The sequence below is a fragment of the Girardinichthys multiradiatus genome, chromosome 7, assembly GCF_021462225.1.
Source record: "Girardinichthys multiradiatus isolate DD_20200921_A chromosome 7, DD_fGirMul_XY1, whole genome shotgun sequence".
Lineage (NCBI taxonomy): Eukaryota > Metazoa > Chordata > Actinopteri > Cyprinodontiformes > Goodeidae > Girardinichthys > Girardinichthys multiradiatus.
In genome coordinates this window covers 13,509,004-13,531,784 of record NC_061800.1, presented here as the reverse complement: position 1 = coordinate 13,531,784, position 22,781 = coordinate 13,509,004, and the positions used below count along the sequence as shown (strand labels likewise).

At 42.8% G+C, this 22,781-nt stretch overlaps 1 protein-coding gene across 7 annotated transcripts in view; it reads left to right on the top strand.

Annotated features, from left to right (window-relative positions):
• LOC124871071 (interleukin-1 receptor type 1-like) overlaps window positions 1-22,781 on the top strand; it is a 52,712-nt gene that overhangs the window by 5,888 nt on the left and 24,043 nt on the right. Inside the window, exons 1-2 of one of the 7 annotated variants that reach the window (XM_047370055.1) lie at window positions 10,223-10,305; window positions 14,346-14,588. The exons of 1 other annotated variant lie outside the window; for it this stretch is intronic. Coding sequence is in view for 2 of the 6 variants with exons in the window: in XM_047370050.1 (XP_047226006.1) it covers window positions 12,960-13,065 (106 nt within the window). In the remaining 4 variants the exon portion in view is untranslated. Of the gene's footprint in view, window positions 1-10,144; window positions 10,306-12,651; window positions 13,066-14,345; window positions 14,589-22,781 lie in introns of those variants that run through there. 5 more of the 7 variants (XM_047370054.1, XM_047370052.1, XM_047370057.1 and 2 more) reach the window with 5 other exon arrangements.

Genomic DNA, 22,781 nt, shown 5'->3' with positions numbered 1-22,781 from the left:
CTCCCACATCATAGTTTCTTTCAGTGGGGGACACTCTGCGGGAGAAATAAGCACAAGGGTGGAGTTTGTTATCCTCTCTAGAACGTTGTGAAAGCACGGCACCTACCCCAGATTCAGAAGCATCAACCTCCAGGACAAACTGTTTGGAAGAGTCTGGCTGTAGCAGAATAGGCGCTTTGGCAAATCTCTCCTTTAATGTTCTAAAGGCAGAGTCAGCTTCAGGTGTCCAGGAAAAAGCCACTTTGGTGGAGGTGAGATTTGTAAGGGGGCTGCCGTTCGGCTGAAGTCCCTAATAAAACGTCGGTAAAAATTTGCAAAGCCCAAAAATCGTTGAAGCTGCTTCCTGGACTCCGGTATGGGCCATTCAAGCACCAATTTTATTTTAGCTGGATCAGAACACAACTGACCACTGCGCAGGATGAAACCCAAAAAGGACACCGTGGACTTGTGGAACTCACATTTTTCGGCCTTAACAAATAATTTGTTCTCAAGCAGCCGTTGCAGCACAAGTCGAACATGTTTCAGGTGTTCAGTCAGATCCTTGGAGAAAATGAGGATATCATCTAGGAAAACGGAAACAAAAACGTTTAGAAAATCTCACAGGACATCGTTTACTAGGGCCTGGAACACAACAGGAGCATTGCATAGACCAAAAGGCATTACTAAGTATTCAAAGTGACCTAATGGAGTTTTAAAAGCTGTCTTCCACTCGTCACCTTATCTGATGCGCACTAAATGGTATGCATTGCGTAGGTCTAGTTTGGAGAAAACAGAGGCACCTTGAACAGGTTCAAATGCAGCAGATAAGAGTGGGAGAGGGTATTTATTCTTAATAGGTATGGCATTCAACCCCCTGTAGTCAATACATGGACGTAGAGACCCGTCCTTTAGAAAGTTCTTCAGTCTCTATTCCCAACTGTTCCACTAGCTTATTGTCAAGGAGGTCTCGTTCACAGCTGGAGTCAATGAGAGCAGTAAGTTCATGTGACGTGTTCTGTAGTAAAAGCTTGGCAGGAAGAATTAAACGGGGATTTGCAGGCGAGGGGATCTGGTCCGTCACACTCCCCGTTTTTACTGACAGACCCGGCCTTTTGGCCGGACAGGACAAGTGGCCAGAAAATGTCCATGTGAGCCACAATATAGGCAGAGATTAGCTGAACATCTTTTCTGTCTCTCTTCAGGGGTTAGATGGGCTCGTCCCATCTGCATGGGTTCAACCTCCATAGAAGGATTAGAGAGAGACTGGGGGAGAGCAGGTCTGTGAATAGTGTGATTCTCCCTTTTCCCAGTAGCAGAAATAACAGGGCAAGACCGCTTCTTCTCTCTAAGACGATTATCAATACGGGTAGCCAAAGCAATGAAATCATTGAGCTCCTCCGGTTCATCTAAGGTGGTCAACTCATCCTTTAACGTCTCGTTTAGTGCTTGAAAAAAAATCACATTTTAAGGCGTTCGGGTTCCAGTCGGATGCAGCTGCCAGAGTATGAACTCAAAAGAGAACTCAGAAACAGATCTTAGCCCCTGTTTGAGAGTCAAGAGGCGGCAGGATAAGCTAGGACGATCAGAAACAGTAGAAAAGGTTAGTCGGAACTCTTCAAGAAACTCCTTATAAGTGCAACCAAAGCAGGAAGCATTCTGAAATTGTGCTTCTGCCCAACTTAGTGCTTTACCAGTTAGCAAAGCCAAAATGTAATAAATCCTAGTATCATCAAAAGGAAAGGAGTGGGAAGAGCGATTAAACACTAGATAACACTGGAGAAGAAAACCTCTACAATCCACCTCACCAGAGACTTTTTCCGGATTAGGTGTAGTGAAGTCACGTAAGGCTACTGAGTGAGAAGCCGGAGATGCCATAGCGCCACTAGGCGGAGCGGAGGTAGTAACAGCACCGGATTGCAGACTATGTACGAGACTCTGCATTTGTCCAGCCATTTGTTCCAAACTTTGATTGGTAATGGAAAGCTGGTCATGTAAAGACCTGAGCTTGGAGTCATGCGACTGGATTAATTGATACTGATCAGCTATTTGAATCCTGATTGAGTCTGCTGGGTCTTGTTGGCCTGAGTGTTCCGTCATTGTTTTAAGAATTAGTTTGACCCACATGCAAAACTCACTCAGGAGACCAGACAAGTTTCAAAGGTTTATTTATAAACACAAGGGGAGTTCCACCAGAACAATGGTTGGTAGGTTCTTCGGATCCACTGAAGAAAGAAGCAATAATTAGTTCAGATCAGGGAGGAACAAACATCCATAAAGTCCCAGGAGTACGCTTACTTAGATCACTGAGCAGAGTAATTCCGGGGAATCATACCACCGGGCTTGGGAGTCAGGCTATCCAGAAAGGTTGTCCAATATTCAGTCCTGAGATGGCCAGAGTACTCACAGAGGCAGGAGTTAGGAAGGTTAGGAATCGAGCCACAGTCTTGAGATGAATAATTCGAATTCACAAACAGCAGTAGAGGGTGCAGAGTGTCCGAGTCCAGTTGCGAAGGTAATAGAAACCTCACAGGTTTCTAACAGGAAGCAGGGAATAACAAACATGGTTAGCATAGGCATAAGTCAGACTGACAAAGTTTCTCTGGCTTGGTGATTACCACTAGGGCAACAACACTCAGGCGACGAAGGACTGGTGGCAGGCTCCTAAATAGTCCTCCCAGGTACGCCCAATCAGCCGAAATCAGAAACACCTGTAGAAGAGTTAGTAGTGGCTCCAGGAGGACGTCTGGTGAACAAGCACAGGAATGAACACTCCCAATTCCCAACAGAAATCACAATTAATGTAAAGAAATGACAAATGTTTAAGTAATATGAACTATTGGACTTAAAAATACAAATACAATTAAAAAGACTTGAAAAAGTTCAGCTTACTAAGAATTAACAAGTCATGTCAATAAACTAGACACATTTAGGCAATCTGAACTCCAATGAGGTGCAGTCATTTGTGTACAGGGAGAAGAGGAGTGGGGATAGAACACACCCCTGGGGGGCACCAGTACTTATTGATCTGGTTCGGGAGAAGATGCTCCCCAGTCTCACCTGCTGCTGTCGGTCCGTCAGGAAGCTGTTGATCCACTGACAGGTGGAGGCTGGGACGTTGAGCTGTTTGAGCTTCTGGAGGAGGATGTCTGGTATGATGATGTTGAAGGCCGAGCTGAAGTCTACAAACAGGATCCTGGCGTACGTCCCTGGGTGGTCGAGGTGTTGCAGGATGAAGTGTAGACCTAAGTTAACAGCATCATCTGCCGACCTGTTTGCCCGGTAAGCAAATTGCAGGGGGTCCAGCAGGGGGCCTGTGATGTCTTTCAGGTGCTTTAACACCAGCCGCTCAAAGGATTTAATGACCACAGACGTCAGGGCTATAGGCCTATAGTCATTTAATCCTAGGACGGTGGGTTTCTTGGGCACCGGGATGATGGTGGATCGTTTGAAGCAGGAGGGGACCTCACATTTCTCCAGTGATTTGTTGAAGATCCTTGTGAAGATCGGAGCGAGTTGATTTGCACAGGCTTTCAGGCATGATGGGGAGAGGTTATCAGGTCCTCCAGCTTTCTTTGTTTTCATGCGCTGAAATAGCCTGTTTACATCTTCCTCGGAGATCTTTAGCACAGGCGGAGGATCTGAAGGTAGGGGGTTGGTAGCTTTGTGGGAAGAACTTGTTCCTGAATCGGATGTAGAGGGGATGATTTGAGGTGTGAATGGCTTCTTGTCATGTCTGCAGTAGAAGCCATTTAGACGGTTGGCCAGGAGACAACTCTGTTCAGGATGGGTGGGGGGGCTCCTATAGGCAGTCAGGTTTCTCAGACCAGTCCATTCAGCTGAAGTGTCATCAGTAGAAAGGCTGTTCTTAAGCTTCTCACTAGACATGAGGTGGTGGTAGAGCACCTGCCCTTTTATCCTATGGACAAAAACAGTGCCCTCCTGAAATCATTTTTTTTTTTACAGTGTATAGTGTGGGGCCCAAGGTAAAATTTCTGAATTTAAAGGTCTTTAATACCAGTCCCCCACGTTTTGAAATTTTGATCGACAACTACCTCCTCCCTCGCCAGCACACGTCCGTGTCCCGCCTCGTGTGTCTCTCAGCGGAGAGTGGAGAGGTTGTCATGCGCTGGTGCAGTTTACCTCTTCTCTCCTCCCCTCTGCCGTCAAATAGAGCCCTGCCCTGCAGACAGGCCGGCTAACCATCCAGGTAACAAACAAAATGAATACACTTGCCTCCTAAACTTCGGATTAAAAAATTAAAACTTCACTTTCCACCATTTTATCTAAAGAGAACAGGCCAATAAATGGCATACCTTTACCAGCTATGTCTTCTATGGCCGTCACCAGGAGAATGTCTACGATTTAACTCTTAAATTAGAAGAAATAAATAAATTCAAATCTTTCTCATAGATGTACGTATTACATGTACTATAATGATCCCTGATGACTTCTGTTTGACTCCATGTCTTTTTTTAATTGCAAATACGGCCAAATGAGATGGTTAACATTATTAAATGTGGGGCATCTCGGCTAAGTTGTATTTTCTACTTCTGTGTGTGTAAAAATGATGATGTGATCAGAGTATTTTAATTTCTAAATAGCAGACCTCTTATCAGTTCTCAGGACTTTTAATCTCATTCATTTTTATTCTCTAAGAATAATTTCTGTCATATATCACACTGGCTACATGCAGAAGTATAGATGATTCTTCTTAGGATCATATTCTCTGCTGTTGGTTTCATTTTGACTATAAAGATTTTATAACTCATTTTCTGGGTATAGTTGATTTACACTGTAGAATGGTCACTGGTTACTCACATTTCTGAAGATAACTCATTTAGTGTGACCTACCTGGTAAATTTGGCAGTGTAACCTGCTTTGCTACAACATAAAGTTATTTGGTGCAGAAGACATTTTGTGATAAAAGTACAGAATGATATAGTCAAGACAAACACGCTGTGCTCAGTGTGTAAAAAGAAAAAAAATGAAGGATAACGTAAGTTTCAAATTTGACTCAGGAAGTTCAGGTTGTGAATCAGTAATCTAACTTTAAATCAATCTATGATCATTTTGTTGCCTTATTAATTTAAAGAATTTTGTAAAAGGCATTCTTGTTTTGAGTTTGTTTTCCTGGGTGGTCATTTGCCTACATCCCACAGGAGAGTTTGTTTTGTGGGTGCTTAGTAATACATATAAATTATGTTCATGCTGTGCCTGTAATAAATCTCACACTACAAAGGCAACCAACAACTCCATGTGCCGCACAAGGTGCCCTTTTTTACCACTTGAGCACCTGCCCCCCAAAATATCTGTGCATGCCACTGGTTCCCAGAACGACACATGTCTGAATTACATGACTAATATATTTGCTCCCCAGCAAATACAGGTCCTTCTCAAAATATTAGCATATTGTGATAAAGTTCATTATTTTCCATAATGTAATGATGAAAATTTAACATTCATATATTTTAGATTCATTGCACACTAACTGAAATATTTCAGGTCTTTTATTGTCTTAATACGGATGATTTTGGCATACAGCTCATGAAAACCCAAAATTCCTATCTCACAAAATTAGCATATTTCATCCGATCAATAAAAGAAAAGTGTTTTTAATACAAAAAACGTCAACCTTCAAATAATCATGTACAGTTATGCACTCAATACTTGGTCGGGAATCCTTTGGCAGAAATGACTGCTTCAATGCGGCGTGGCATGGAGGCAATCAGCCTGTGGCACTGCGGAGGTCTTATGGAGGCCCAGGATGCTTCGATAGCGGCCTTTAGCTCATCCAGAGTGTTGGGTCTTGAGTCTCTCAACGTTCTCTTCACAATATCCCACAGATTCTCTGTGGGGTTCAGGTCAGGAGAGTTGGCAGGCCAATTGAGCACAGTGATACCATGGTCAGTAAACCATTTACCAGTGGTTTTGGCACTGTGAGCAGGTGCCAGGTCGTGCTGAAAAATGAAATCTTCATCTCCATAAAGCTTTTCAGCAGAGGGAAGCATGAAGTGCTCCAAAATCTCCTGATAGCTAGCTGCATTGACCCTGCCCTTGATAAAACACAGTGGACCAACACCAGCAGCTGACACGGCACCCCAGACCATCACTGACTGTGGGTACTTGACACTGGACTTCTGGCATTTTGGCATTTCCTTCTCCCCAGTCTTCCTCCAGACTCTGGCACCTTGATTTCCGAATGACATGCAGAATTTGCTTTCATCCAAAAAAAGTACTTTGGATCACTGAGCAACAGTCCAGTGCTGCTTCTCTGTAGCCCAGGTCAGGTGCTTCTGCCGCTGTTTCTGGTTCAAAAGTGGCTTGACCTGGGGAATGCGGCACCTGTAGCCCATTTCCTGCACACGCCTGTGCACGGTGGCTCTGGATGTTTCTACTCCAGACTCAGTCCACTGCTTCCGCAGGTCCCCCAAGGTCTGGAATCGGCCCTTCTCCACAATCTTCCTCAGGGTCCGGTCACCTCTTCTCGTTGTGCAGCGTTTTCTGCCACACTTTTTCCTTCCCACAGACTTCCCACTGAGGTGCCTTGATACAGCACTCTGGGAACAGCCTATTCGTTCAGAAATGTCTTTCTGTGTCTTACCCTCTTGCTTGAGGGTGTCAATAGTGGCCTTCTGGACAGCAGTCAGGTCGGCAGTCTTACCCATGATTGGGGTTTTGAGTGATGAACCAGGCTGGGAGTTTTAAAGGCCTCAGGAATCTTTTGCAGGTGTTTAGAGTTAACTTGTTGATTCAGATGATTAGGTTCATAGCTCGTTTAGAGACCCTTTTAATGATATGCTAATTTTGTGAGATAGGAATTTTGGGTTTTCATGAGCTGTATGCCAAAATCATCCGTATTAAGACAATAAAAGACCTGAAATATTTCAGTTAGTGTGCAATGAATCTAAAATATATGAATGTTAAATTTTCATCATTACATTATGGAAAATAATGAACTTTATCACAATATGCTAATATTTTGAGAAGGACCTGTATGCATTAATGAAATTAATTAAGCTTCTACAGGTCCTTCTCAAAATATTAGCATATTGTGATAAAGTTCATTATTTTCCATAATGTAATGATGAAAATTTAACATTCATATATTTTAGATTCATTGCACACTAACTGAAATATTTCAGGTCTTTTATTGTCTTAATACGGATGATTTTGGCATACAGCTCATGAAAACCCAAAATTCCTATCTCACAAAATTAGCATATCATTAAAAGGGTCTCTAAACGAGCTATGAACCTAATCATCTGAATCAACAAGTTAACTCTAAACACCTGCAAAAGATTCCTGAGGCCTTTAAAACTCCCAGCCTGGTTCATCACTCAAAACCCCAATCATGGGTAAGACTGCCGACCTGACTGCTGTCCAGAAGGCCACTATTGACACCCTCAAGCAAGAGGGTAAGACACAGAAAGACATTTCTGAACGAATAGGCTGTTCCCAGAGTGCTGTATCAAGGCACCTCAGTGGGAAGTCTGTGGGAAGGAAAAAGTGTGGCAGAAAACGCTGCACAACGAGAAGAGGTGACCGGACCCTGAGGAAGATTGTGGAGAAGGGCCGATTCCAGACCTTGGGGGACCTGCGGAAGCAGTGGACTGAGTCTGGAGTAGAAACATCCAGAGCCACCGTGCACAGGCGTGTGCAGGAAATGGGCTACAGGTGCCGCATTCCCCAGGTCAAGCCACTTTTGAACCAGAAACAGCGGCAGAAGCACCTGACCTGGGCTACAGAGAAGCAGCACTGGACTGTTGCTCAGTGATCCAAAGTACTTTTTTTGGATGAAAGCAAATTCTGCATGTCATTCGGAAATCAAGGTGCCAGAGTCTGGAGGAAGACTGGGGAGAAGGAAATGCCAAAATGCCAGAAGTCCAGTGTCAAGTACCCACAGTCAGTGATGGTCTGGGGTGCCGTGTCAGCTGCTGGTGTTGGTCCACTGTGTTTTATCAAGGGCAGGGTCAATGCAGCTAGCTATCAGGAGATTTTGGAGCACTTCATGCTTCCCTCTGCTGAAAAGCTTTATGGAGATGAAGATTTCATTTTTCAGCACGACCTGGCACCTGCTCACAGTGCCAAAACCACTGGTAAATGGTTTACTGACCATGGTATCACTGTGCTCAATTGGCCTGCCAACTCTCCTGACCTGAACCCCACAGAGAATCTGTGGGATATTGTGAAGAGAACGTTGAGAGACTCAAGACCCAACACTCTGGATGAGCTAAAGGCCGCTATCGAAGCATCCTGGGCCTCCATAAGACCTCCGCAGTGCCACAGGCTGATTGCCTCCATGCCACGCCGCATTGAAGCAGTCATTTCTGCCAAAGGATTCCCGACCAAGTATTGAGTGCATAACTGTACATGATTATTTGAAGGTTGACGTTTTTTGTATTAAAAACACTTTTCTTTTATTGATCGGATGAAATATGCTAATTTTGTGAGATAGGAATTTTGGGTTTTCATGAACTGTATGCCAAAATCATCCGTATTAAGACAATAAAAGACCTGAAATATTTCAGTTAGTGTGCAATGAATCTAAAATATATGAATGTTAAATTTTCATCATTACATTATGGAAAATAATGAACTTTATCACAATATGCTAATATTTTGAGAAGGACCTGTAGTTTTCTGATGCCTACACAGCTGTTAAGTCTCGAATCACACTGTGCAAAGGGATATGCTTGTACTTTAATTGTTAAACTTTGCTCATCGTTCTGCTGTTGATTTATTAAATGCTTGGAGGGATCTTATTTTTTCTATAAGAGTATGGTACACTTCCATTGTTCAGTGTAGTAATCTTGAGTTGGACTGTTGTAAAACAGGACTACATTTTTCCATATGTTCTTGTCCAGTCAGTGAACATGCATCTTATAGTCAACAAAACATTCCTGATAAAACTGGAGGCAAGAGACTGAAACATACAGATGTCAGCATAATTTGAGCCCTTAAATGAGAAATTTCAGTCCAAACAGGGAAACAATCTTGTGGATTTCATTTTTATATGAGACAGAAAAAAGTACCAGCATTTGCTTTGGAGCTGAGATTTGGTAAACTGTCACTTAGTGGGTAGTTGTTGGTTCATGCTTTCTTTGAACATCTTGTTTGAAAATGTTACATTTTCCAGCAGGCACCAAATGATGGAGACTGACTCATAACTAAATGCACCAATGTGTTTTGTGAGAAGTCCTCAATCCAATGGGAAAACCCATGGCCCTGTACATTTTCGGCTTGTAGCTCATGATAGCCCAAGTTATGCCCTAAATATGAGACATATAGAAAAGCGACTAGAAGAAGACAAACACTAGGTGCCTGAGAACATAACAGCTGAACGGTGATGACATTGAAACACCAAACTCAATGCGTAATTAAAAGATTGCCCAAAAAAAAAAAGAGTATTGAATGTGAAGTCTGTACCTCAAAAATGAGGTTGGTAGGCAAAGATTTGGTGATGGTGATTTGTCCATGGAGGTGTAGAAAGACAGGGTAAGTGTGGTCTGACAACTGGTAACGTGGGGACCTAATAGACCCGTCCCTACCAGAGACATTAAAAATGCTTTATTGTGAACCTGGTCTATTTGTAATTTGTCAAAGTGAAAAATTAACTTGTGTAGCAAAAAATGTAACCCAGAAAACAAAAATTCTGGCAGCAGTCATACAGACATATTTTCAGCTCCAGTTCTGACCAGCTTTGTGTCAGTCTAAGGCACACCTGTGTCTAGCACCTTCTTTTTTACTTTTACTGCATTGAAAAACTTTGGATGTGGCAGTATGGTGATTTGTAATTTGTTTTTTGACTCTACATGATGATATTTTACCTCAAAACTATATATATCAAATGAAAACCTATGTTATGAAAAGGCAAACTGATATAGGGTGGTTATGTTTTGCGTGTAAAGGTTACTCCAGGAATTAATATTCTGTCCTTCGTTTTTACGTAACTATTGAGCCCAGTAAATGTTTTCTTTTTGCAGTCATGACACTATATTCGCTATTATTTTATGTTGAGAGAAGCTACTTTTAGATAAGCTAATGGTCGGTTATTCACTGTGATTTTGTCAGTGTGCTGAAATGCAAAAAGGAAGGTCAGCATAAAGCGTCCAGGCGCAATCCAAACACACTCTTCCTTCTTTCTGTGTTGTTTCATCCCATGGAGGTGGGACCAAGCTGATGAGTAATAGGCTGAGCTGCATGGTGGAGACTCCACTCTGCACGCATGGGTCAGAGGTGAGATTTCCTCTCTTTGCTGTGGCGTTCCGTGTAAACTCTCTTATCCTTCCTGTGTCTGTCCCTGCCACGAGTTTTGCGTGCTCTTAGGTAAGTCATTGTACTTTGCATATTTGTTTTCATATGAGGGTATTTTATTTTAGATGCTTTATGCTCTTATTGTAACTAGACTAACTAATATCACCTGTGTAGGTTCATTTGTATAAATATAAGGTCAAAAACACAATGTTTAGTGCTGAGTGTCGATTGATAGTGTCCACATCCAACCACAAAAGAGGCTGACTTCCTTTCTCCTCCTGTGATAAATAGAGGAACTATAGTAAAAGTAACCTTTTTGAAGCAGTGTTCAGATTATATACCTCTAGAAAATACATATAGCAAGCTTCATGCAACACCTTAAACCAGTGCCAATACCGGGCCAATATTGTCAAGTTGAAAGCATTTAGGGGCCAATTAGATTTTTCTTTTAAATTGTAAAAATACATTTCTTGTGCCTTTTTTTTCCTACTTCCTCTGTAATAAACTAAACATGCAAGATTTGTTGAAATCAACCAAATAGTCAGATTTTTGCAGAAAGGAGATCTCTGAATTCTTTTGGTTTTAAACATAAGACAAGATTACAGTTTCTTAATTCTTTTTTACCTTTTACCTTGCTTTTATTGTTTTAAGAAGATTTTCTTTGTCTTAGAAAACGATAGTCTAAATGCCAAAGAATATTGTCCATCTGCATCCCTCGCCTGTGCTGGCAACCCAAATTCTAGAATTGTGGTCGGGAGCTGCACTAAATCAGAGGGCCGAAAATGGCCCCAGGGCCTTAAACTAGACCTGTGTTTGTGTTATATTTGCCTGGATTATTGACTGGTGTTAACTGGATTCTATGGTGCTCCTCTTTGATTCTTATTTCTTTGTTATTTGCAGTAGGTGTGTTCTTTATTTACATGCACTTTTAACTAAATGCTGTGCTTCTGGTTAGTACATGGTTACCCCTTCCTGCACAAAACAAGACAGACTGTTGTTCAGTATACCACTAGTGAGTTTCACTTAAGACTAAATTCTGAACTCTCTCTGTTGGTACATTCCCTTTTTGAATGTCAGGGAGCTTCACTGATGTTGATTAGAACAGTGTTTTTACTTTATACTGTTTTATTTTGTTGAAATTTAGCTTGTTTTTCAGGCTAGAGCACCATTTTATCAGTTGCATTGCAGCTACTGTTAAAAGAGGTGTGATAAATCAAGCCGCCATCTCCTAGAGCATCTCACCACAAACCATAGTAGGTAAACATCTTCACTATCAGAATATGAGACTTGCGTTCAGTTTCACACAATATAAACAGTATTCTCTGCACAGCCCACTGTCAAACACTCCAGTCGATCACAGCAGTTCTCATACAATGCTGCACCAGGTGTCTCTCAGGTTGTGTTGCTTTTTAGTGCAAAATGAGTCATGCATTTTGACAGCTTCCCACAGTCTTTAATTCATCAATCTCAGTTAGTGAGCTTACAGTGATTACTTATAGAAAAGCCACTGTAGTCATTCTTCCGTTTTTGCTAAAACTATATTGAAAATATCCCTTCGTATGGTGTCCCCTGCCCCAACTCTGCATCTTTAAGTTAAAAGATCTTTTCCCAGGCTCGGCTACAAATAGAACGGGTTCAGACCATGTTCTCTAAGAGAAAGTCATCTGGTTCTGATCTTGAGCAGCAGAAGCTTGTGAAAACAGGAAGCAAACCCAAATGTGAGAAAGATCAAGTGACAAGTGGACCACCACCAAAACACAGGTGACAGTTGAAATTCTCAGAAAGAACTTATGCATGCAGGGGAGAACATGCAACTTCATACAGAAAGATCACAGTCACGGATTCCAAACCAGGGCCTTCTTGCTGTAGACACAAGGAAACACCTCATGATCTGATCTACTCAGTCAAAGTTAGAGATTTTTAACTATAAAGCATAGAAAAGTGAAATGGGGTTGAAAAGCAAAATATTTTGAGAAGTTTGCAGAAAGATGTCTATTGATGTGTAAATGTGGTTAAAAAGTTGCTAGCATTGATATATATTAATGGATTGGACATCACCTATTAGATGCTATAGATAGTGAAGTGCGCACGCAGGCGCCATTTCTATGTAGCGTCCTTATTTTTTATCCAATGTTTTGAAATATGGCTCAAATAAAAGCAGAGAAAATTGCAGATATTATGATACATAAAATATGTACTCTCCCTAAACATAAATCTATACGCGGTGCATAAACTCTACATTGTAGTAATGACAGGTATACCAACTGTGTTACAAAGACTATCATGCTGTCAATTGATTTTTAACAGCTCAAGCTGCATAGTTGTGATTATTGTATCATAGTTGGTTTCTGACCTTGATGCTGAAATTTGTAAACTGATAGGCTATTAATAGAGGGTTCATGTGACTCCTGTCACCTAGGTCAGGGGAGGACCAGGACATTTCCCGGTGGACTGGCCGCTGGACTGGCTCACTCAGCTATTGCCGAGGGGCTAGGTTCTGGTCGTGCTTGACTTTTTTAAATAAACAATCCATGCCATTCGTGCGGCTCACTTGCGTATCTGACTGAAGTTCCCAGACACCCCCTCCTTTCCATGCTCAGCAGTGCAGAGACACACATAGAGACAGCTAAAAGGGAAAGGATGAGCAGAGAGGGAGAGGATAGAAAATAAGAAAGCACTGGCAGTGCTTTCTGCCCAGTCTGTGCCCGGTCTGTGCCCGGAACAAGATGTCTAACCGACCACCCGAGGGTCTCCTGCAACCGCTGGGCATTCCCCATCGACCTTGGTCCCACATCGCTGTGGACTTCGTCACGGGCCTGCCAACATCTCACGGTATGACCGCTATTTTGACCATTGTAGACAGATTTTCCAAAGCCTGCCATCTCGTCCCTCTCAGGAGGTTACTTTCAGCGTTTCAGACCGCCAAGCTCCTGGTGAAGCATGTGTTCCGGCTCCACGGCATACCCCGGGACGTGCTGTCCGACCGGGGTCCCCAGTTCTCCGCCCGGCTCTGGAAGGAGTTCTGTATGGCACTGGGACCAAAGGTCTCACTGACATCTGGTTTTCACCTACAGACCAATGGGCAGGTGGAAAGGCTCGACCAAGAACTGGAGGCTGCGCTCCGCTGCATTACATCCTCCAATCCTACCGAATGGAGCACCTACTTGCCGTGGATAGAGTATTTGCACAACTCTCACGTATCTGCAGCAACTGGATTCACCTGTTTGAGGTCTGTTTGGGGTACCAACCGCCCTTATTCCCATCTGACGAGAGGGAGATCGCAGTGACGTCAGCACAACAGCATATCCGGAGGAGCAAGCGCATCTGGGACGCGACGTCGAGGGTTCTTCACCAGACTGCAGTCCAGAATAAACGTTATGCTGACAGGCGGCGTGTCCCTGCACCAGCCTACTGCCCGGGCCAGCAGGTGTGACTGCCTGCACGGGACGTTCCCCTCAAGTCTCTGTTCCGAAACTCTCTCCCAGGTTCATCGGCCCGTACACCATCGAGTCTCTGATTAATCCTGCCTCCGTCCGCCTTCGCCTGCCAGTTTCCGGATTCACCCCGTTTTTCATGTGTCCCAGATTAAACCAGTCCAGACCAGCATGCTCTGCCCTCCAGCCAAACCACCTGCCCGGGATTTCCAGGGCCACCCCGCCTATTCTGTTCGCCGGATCGTGGTCTCCCGGCGGCGAGGTAGGGGAGGGCAGTTCCTTGTTGACTGGGAGGGTTACGGTCCGGTGGATTGCTCCTGGGTCCCCAGGTCGTTTGTCATGGACCCAACCCTCGTTCAGGACTTCTGGGCTTCTCAGGCCGGTTCCTCCACCTTCCAGGTGGCGGCCGTTGAGGGGGAGGTGGTGTCAGAGTCTGTTTTCTCACCTGCCTGATGTCAACCTTCTTCCACCACTAAGGGGCGCAGGAGCTGGAGTCCCGAGTTTCTGACAGGTGCACATCCTTGCCTCATCAGCTGGAGGACTATACGAGGGCGGCTCGCCGGCACTTCTACGCCTGAGTGTTTTGACCACTGTGGTAGTGATCACCTGGCCGTTACTTTGTAATCTTGAACAGTAGTTCTCTGACTAATTGCCTGTTCTGTTTCCCTTGATTCTTAGGCCTGTTAACTGAGCTCCACGCTGGAGATTTTCTTGGAACCACCTGCAACAGAATCTGGATTTTTCCTGGATCACTTTCTGCCTGGCAGTCGCTCTTGTGAACCCTCCAGTCTGATTGTGTGCAACCTGCCCGCTATCCCACGAGACCCTCTGGACCATCAGACCCCTTTGCCTATCTGCGCAGCAGTACAGCCCCAAACTTGCATCTCTCTCCCCCCTGGTGGATCCATCTCTACCTGAACTGTGAGCTAAGTCCGTTGTAGTGTTATTTCTGACCTTGGCCACCACTCACCTTCTGCCGTTTCCTTTTCAGCCTGACTACCGGCCACTCCAGTCTCTGACTGATTTCTCTGAAGTTGTGTAAAATAAATCATTGAATCCACGCTTCTCTGTTTTGAGTGTTCTCTCTGCATGTGGGTGAAGCCTTAAAGAAAACGATGACAATATGCTGTAAATTAATTTTTGTTTGAAAGGAAGCCAGTAAGACATAAACACTAGTGGCGAAGAGTGAAAATGCTAGCATAGCCTATCCAGAACAACTAGCTTAGTTTCACTTTGAGGAACGAAAGAGGGCCAAGAAAAACCTAATATAACAAATCTTAAGTTTTTATAAAGGATATTGCACATTTCAAAATGTGGTTAATGAACAGAAAAAATATTTGCTTATTGCTAAAATGTCCAGGAATTCAGATTCTGTCATAAACTCCACTGATAAATAACTGTATATGAATGTTGAATTATTTTTTCTATGTTATTTTATTTAATCTTCATTTATCCAGGTAAAATGTTTTTTGTATTTTAAACACAGTAGTTAGTTTCATGGCATACCTGCGTACATTGCATATTCTTTTCTAGAATTTTTCGCAAATTATATTTCTTGTCAATTGTAGCTCAGTTACATTCAAGTCAAACTGACAAAGCAAATTTGTTATTCTGCTTATATAACTTTATTGGCCTAAAAGAACCATTTTTGTGTTCAGCTGATGCTGCCTCTACTGCAGCCCTGACTCAATGCATAGCAATGACACATGTGTGTCATGCAGTAGTCACGTGGCGTCCAGTCCAGCAATTTATATCAATGGTTGTTAAGGGCGATCAAGTGGCCTACTCAAGCATATCTTTGTTGTTGGTTTCTTTGTGCTGCTATGGGCCTATATTCAGGACTAACACAGCTAAGCCACGTGATACCCCAGCTTGTCTTTGTTTAAGCTCAGGACCCAAAAAAAGGAGGCTTTAGTCCTCAACGCGTCTGTCCTGGGTTCAAGTCCCTACTTTCAGAAAAAATAAAGGCCACTAGTGCTGCTGAAAAAATATATATAAGAAAAAAAAAAAACACATTGGGACACATTGGCTGAAAAAGTTATTAAGTATCTTTCTGCACTAAATAAAGGCAAGGACTGGCCAGTCTCAGGCATTGAAAAGTTGAACAAGAGATTTTAAATGGAACATGAATTAAACAGATATTGATTTCTCTTTTAGGCTTTCTAAAAAATTGTGTCCTTCAGCAGACAACTGACATACTTATTTAGGAATCTAGTCATTTCTGATATTAGCAGGTCATGAACTATATGGTCAGGGATTAAAAAACTTGATGAACAGTCTTGCAGTATGGGTTCTACACTCATTCAGGGTGTGTGTCAGTCAAGGGAGCAAGTTGGGACTTGGATTGCAGACTCAGCGTTTGAACCATGGATTGAGGTTTCAATTCCCCATTGTCATCTGGAATCACACCCTCTTCCCCTAATATATATATATTTTTGCTTAGTTTGTCATTCCTCCATTATTCTAGTAATATAAGGAGTATGCAACAAATTAGCTGATATTAGCTTCACCCACAAACGCAGGGTTGTGCATTGTCATATGCTTTTTAAAATCAGAAAAAAAACGAATGTTCATTTAGGATGAAGCCAGATTAGTTGGCCCTAGAGGGTGAAGCTAACACCTTGTCTGAGAGGGGCCAAGACTATAGCGGACTTCTACAGGGGTTGGACAATGAAACTGAAACACCTGGTTTTAGACCACAATAATTTATTAGTATGGTGTAGGGCCTCCTTTTGCGGCCAATACAGCATCAATTCATCTTGGGAATGACATATACAAGTCCTGCACAGTGGTCAGAGGGATTTTAAGCCATTCTTCTTGCAGGATAGTGGCCAGGTCACTACGTGATACTGGTGGAGGAAAACGTTTCCTGACTCGCTTCTCCAAAACACCCTAAAGTGGCTCAATAATATTTAGATCTGGTGACTGTACAGGCCATGGGAGATGTTCAACTTCACTTTCATGTTCATCAAACCAATCTTTCACCAGTCTTGCTGTGTGTATTGGTGCATTGTCATCCTGATACACGGCACCGCCTTCAGGATACAATGTTTGAACCATTGGATGCACATGGTCCTCAAGAATGGTTCGGTAGTCCTTGACAGTGACGCGCCCATCTAGCACAAGTATTGGGCCAAGGGAATGCCATGATATGGCAGCCCAAACCATCACTGATCCACCCCCATGCTTCACTCTGGGCATGCAACAGTCTGGGTGGTACGCTTCTTTGGGGCTTCTCCACACCATAACTCTCCTGGATGTGGGGAAAACAGTAAAGGTGGACTCATCAGAGAACAATACATGTTTCACATTGTCCACAGCCCAAGATTTGCGCTCCTTGCACCATTGCAACCAACGTTTGGCATTGGCATGAGTGACCAAAGGTTTGGCTATAGCAGCCCGGCCGTGTATATTGACCCTGTGGAGCTCCTGACGGACAGTTCTGGTGGAAACAGGAGAGTTGAGGTGCACATTTAATTCTGCCATGATTTGGGCAGCCGTGGTTTTATGTTTTTTAGATACAATCCGGGTTAGCACCCGAACATCCCTTTCAGACAGCTTCCTCTTGCGTCCACAGTTAATCCTGTTGGATGTGGTTCGTCCTTCTTGGTGGTATGCTGACATTACCCTGGATACCGTGGCTCTTGATACATCACAAAGACTTGCTGTCTTGGTCACAGATGCGCCAGCAAGACCTGCACCAACAATTTGTCCTCTTTTGAACTCTGGTATGTCACCCATAATGTTGTGTGCATTTCAATATTTTGAGGAAAACTGTGCTCTTACCCTGCTAATTGAACCTTCACACTCTGCTCTTACTGGTGCAATGTGCAATCAATAAAGACTGGCTACCAGGCTGGTCCAATTTAGCCATGAAACCTCCCACACTAAAATGACAGGTGTTTCAGTTTCATTGTCCAACCCCTGTATGTGCTTAAATAAAGGTATAGTAATAATTAGTAAGAAATTGTGTTTTTATTGGATTTATATTTAGAGAGAAAATGATGACTATTTGCATGCGAAATGGAAGTCGGAAGCAGTGCATCACAAACGTTCCTGTGGGAAACATCTTGTGGGAAACATGTACTCACAAAATGGAAAATATCAAGAATGTGGAGGTTGTGGCTGGACCAAACCGCAGACAGGAGTTCAGAAGCCGCATGATGAGTTTAGAGGTTTTAATGAATAAATCCCAGTCGAGTTCCAGTAACCATGGAGAGCACTGAGAGCAGGGCAGAGACACAGACTATATGGAGCAAGTACTGAAGTGGGCAGCCAACAGCAGCAACCAGCAAATGAGAGAGGAAAACCAGGCAGCTATATACAGGGGACTGTGAGGAGAGCAGGCATGTAGAGCTGGTGTGAGTAATCAGGTGAGTATGAGAAACAGCTCAGACAAAGGAAGGAATAATAATGCAAAAATGTAAACCAGGAGGTTGAACATAAAATAATAAATTGAGCAAAGCACCTTAGAGTTAAATGACCAAAATGAACACACAGATAAAAACTAAAACATAACACCAGTGGATCATGATAGGAAAATTTAAAGCATTTATAGTGAGAGTAACAGTATAATAGAAAAGTAAAGCAGTTTAAAAATTAATAAAAAAGCATTAACTTAAGCTGTTATGGTTTTGCTTTTTATTCCATTTTACCTTTCTGTCAGACAATTAGGCTATTCTTTATGGAAATATTTTACATGTTCTGGTCTCAGTATGTTTCACACAGGAAGTTCATTGATGGTACAACGTGTCCTACCTCCCTTTACGATGTAAATAACAATCAGCTTCTCCCTGAATAACCATAAAATGCTAACATGATGATGGTCTAAAGGTTCACAAAGTATTTTTCCTATAAACTGTAATGAAACTGCAGTTTATAATGGCGTTTTGGTCTTGGCCCCTTTTAGACTAGCTGTTTCAGCAATCTGGGTTCATACAGAATGAAGAGATCAAAAAGTTAGCTACTGCATATAAAATGTTATCTTCTTGTAACCTTTAAACAGAAGTTCACTTTGAAAATTCAGAGGCATTCTTTTAGGTCCAGATGCCAAGGGTGGGGAGATGTAAAAATAAGAAAACTCAAAGGACAAAAAGTACTAAGCTTTGTAAACTTTACTTTTAATTAGCTATAGTTAAAATTAAAACCTTCTCTTTGTTTTCTTATGAATTCGGAATTGTCAGGAATGTGAAGAGCTGTGTTACACCAAATCAACAAAATCTCTGTAGCATATGAGTAACACCAAACCCATTCTTAATCTCATATATTATTTCTAAGCATGACACAGGGTTGAATGTAAACCCTTTGACGTCACATGTTTATCAGTTGCCTAGATATTGTCAGGACCTTGGACCTGTGCTCACTCTTCAGCCTGTGTTGAAACTGCAGTCTAACAAACAGATGGACAAAGTTCGCTTGGCTGAGCTCCCCTTGCTAACACTTGACTGAAGGCAAACAGAAATAAACGCCTTTCTGTCGGTTTGTTGACATGAAATCGAACATTGCACAAATTTGTTCAGTTAGAGAGGCCCATTACCCAACAGCATCTCTGTGGTTTCTGTTGTGTGAGAGCATTTTCTGGACATGTAGTGCTAATTTGGGGAATAAAAGAGTGTCTTTTATTATGAGTAGGAAAGTTCATCCTGAAAGTTGTCACTTCAATAAAAACCTTAATGAATTTTCCACAATTCCCAGCAGCCACAGCACCTCTTTGACAAGGGCAAACAGATGTATTATATCATTTTCATTATCACACTTTTACCACCACCTCCACAAGAAATTGCTAGGTGAACTGTTAAAAAGCAGTTGAAAACGTCCTTGTTTATACAGGCTTTTCTGTTCAAGTGTTTTATTGTGTTATTTCATCCTTTTTTATTGGCACTTAATTTTAGTAGTTATTTTACTGGTTTTCTGTACAGCGCTTTGTGATGGTTTTGTCTGTAAAAGGTGCTTAACAAATAAACTTACAATATTGAGCTTGTTTGTCCCAAAAGAGAAGTAGATCTCAATCAGAGTTGGGTTCTGCTTTGATCATAAGTGCAGAAAATGTAACATTAAGTTTAAAAATAATTTTAATTAGTTTTTTTTCAATCCTTCAAAACTTCAATCCATTCCATAGCCAACAACTGACACCTCTAGCTCTCCCTTTACAAAAGAAGGTATTAACTAAACATTTGTCCCTTCCATGTGAATCATTCATCTCCATTCACCCTTCCATTAACCTGCCTTAATACTGTATATCTTCATTATCATGTGCCGCTGAACTGGCTGAGCTCTTCCCATGCTCTGCTCTGCCTGCGCTTCTCCCAGATTTAAACTATGTCCAGCATGCTATGAATCTGCAATGACTCTTTCTCTAGATTCTCAGTCATCCATGTCAGAGTAATCCCTGACGCTAAAAATTTGTATCTATTAACTTTGAGCACTTGGAAGTACTTTTTTGGTGTTGTAAACCAAAACAGCCCCAGTGCTGCAGCTTGTAAAGCAGCAACATACAATGTTTAAAAATAATTTGTAATCTTAATCTCAATTTTAGCAGTCAATACAATGAAATGCATGCTGCACGGTTGCTTAATTGGTAGCAATGTTGCCTTGCAGCAATCCCAAATTCCTGCCTGTTGTGTATTGGCATGGAGTTTGGTACTCCAGTGCTACACCATAGTAAGCAGTGGCTATCACGCCATCCCCAGCGCTGGTCTGGATAACTCTGATCACGTGAGGGTCCACCTCATTCCGGCATACAGGCCGAAGTCAAAGCTCTGTAAACCTGTGGTCAAGTTATCAAAGAAGTGGACCAGTGAAGCTGTACAGAATCTTCCGGCGTGTTTGGACTGCACTGACTGGAATGTTTTTAGGACTGCTACCAGCAACTTGTAAAAGTTTACAGCAAATGTGACGTTCTACATTAGCTTCTGTGAAGACAGCTGTAAATCAACATGCAGGTTATAGTTATAACATTGACAAACCCTGGTTTACAGCCAAACTCTGACAGCTAAGGTTGGAAAAGGAGGGAGCAATCAGGAGTGGGGACACAGACTTGTTCAGGTCGTTAAAGTACAGGTTAGGCAAGGAGGTGCAAGAAGCTAAACTGCTATATTCAGAGAGACTTAAAGACCAGTTTTCTGCAAACCACACCACATCTGTCTGGAAGGGGTCCAGACAGATCACAAACTATAAACCCAAAGCCCCCCACTCCATCAACGACGTTTGCCTTGCAAATGTGCTGAATCAGTTCTACTGCCTCTTTGAGAGTCAATCGGTCACCATCCCCCGTGACTCCTCCACTCAGCCTCATTCCCAGTCCTCCTCTCTCTTTTCAGAGTTGGCCACTTACTCCATCCCCTCCACTCCCCTCCTCATTTCAGAGAAGGAAGTCAATAGACTGCTAAAGTGGCAAAAACCCCACAAAGCAGCTGGGGCAGACGGTCTCCCCATCCTCCCTGAAGCAATGTTTACAAACTCCAGAGTTTAAAAACATTTTTAACATCTCGCTAGAGAGATGCCATCTGCAAGCCTGCTTTGAAGCATCCTTCATTGACCCATCCTATGTCCTTCACAGAACCATTTCTGAATCCCCTGCAGTTTTCCTACAGAGCCAACAGGTCTGTTGATGATGCAATAAAATGGCTCTTCACTAGATCCTGCAACACCTGGACTCCCCAGGAACCAACGCCAGGATTCTGTTTGTGGATTTCAGCTCTGCTTTCAACACCATCATCCCGGCCCTGCTGCAGGACAGGCTTTCCCAGCTGAGAGTGCCTGACACCACATGCAGGTAGATCACAGACTTCCTGACAGACAGGAAGCAGCACGTGAAACTGGGAAAACATGTCCTAGGTGCAATTCAGGGCTTTTTCACCATCAAAGAGACTCTGTAGTGGGGACATTGAGCTGCTAGCTGTTAGCATGAGGCTGCATTATCTACCATGGGAGTTAAAACATGTTATTGCGATAAATGATGTATGTGCTCCCCTCAGCTGCAGCAGCCTGCAATGTTATTTACAGTGTTATTTACCACCAGACTCCAAACAGCACTCCCAGGCCCTTTTTCTGATGTCTGGTGACTTTAGTAAAATCTCCCTGTACTCCATTCTCCTGGAGCTGGAGCTTGTCCCTCACCACCTGGCCGCCCACAGCATGTGAGGACATGGAGCTGTGTCTCTGAAAGGCTGGCCTGCAGTACGGGGGCTCTGCAGGGAACTGTGCTGGAACCTTTTCCACTCACTCTTTACACTGCAGACTTCTACATCAACTCCTCTGGCTGCCATCTTCAGAAGTTCTCTGATAACAGAGAACGCAGTACTTTGTGAACTGGTGCCAACAGAACCATCTCATGGTCAACATGGAGAAAATCACAGAGCTCGTGGTGGATTTCCACTGGTGCAACCACCACATCAACACTGGTGAACATTCAGGGAAGTGATACTGAGATAGTGGACTCTTGTAAGTACCTATAAATAATAGACCGGACTGAAGTCACAACACTTGTGCTCTTTACAGGAATGGTCAAAACAGACTTTCACTGCCAAGGAGACTGAGATCTAGATATGGAACAAAATCTTTAATGAATACCTCTGACACCTTGTTGAATCTATGCATTAAAAAATTAAGGGCATTTTGAAGGCATCAGGGATCCAACCTGGCTTTTCTTCAGTGGCAGTTGAGTCTAAGTAAGCATGTTATCTGTACACTACGTTGGTAAAATATTGAATAATGGAATTTCATTTAAGGGAAAACTAAGCAGAAGAGTCTCCAGGTGTTAAAGAGATCTTTTCTACAGCCAGGAATGACAAAGGCATCCTTCAAACATGAGTTTGTTGGAGTTAGCCAACTTCTGAAGGTGTAGGAAACATGGAGCATCCATTCCATACTGTATTAAGGGAAACAATCAGAGCCCGAGGTTTAGCAGTGATGTGATACAATGGTTTCAGTCCCTAAACCATTTGATAAGATTACAGAAAAGTCACTCCAAATCTGGGGAAAAAGAAAAACATCCAGGTCTAATCAGAAAGCCTGAGGTTTGAAATCTGTTACACCAGGATAAATTTCTGAGTTTGAGAAATGGACATTGTTAATTTCCCTCTTGTACTTTGTTTCAATTAAAATGTTCCATAT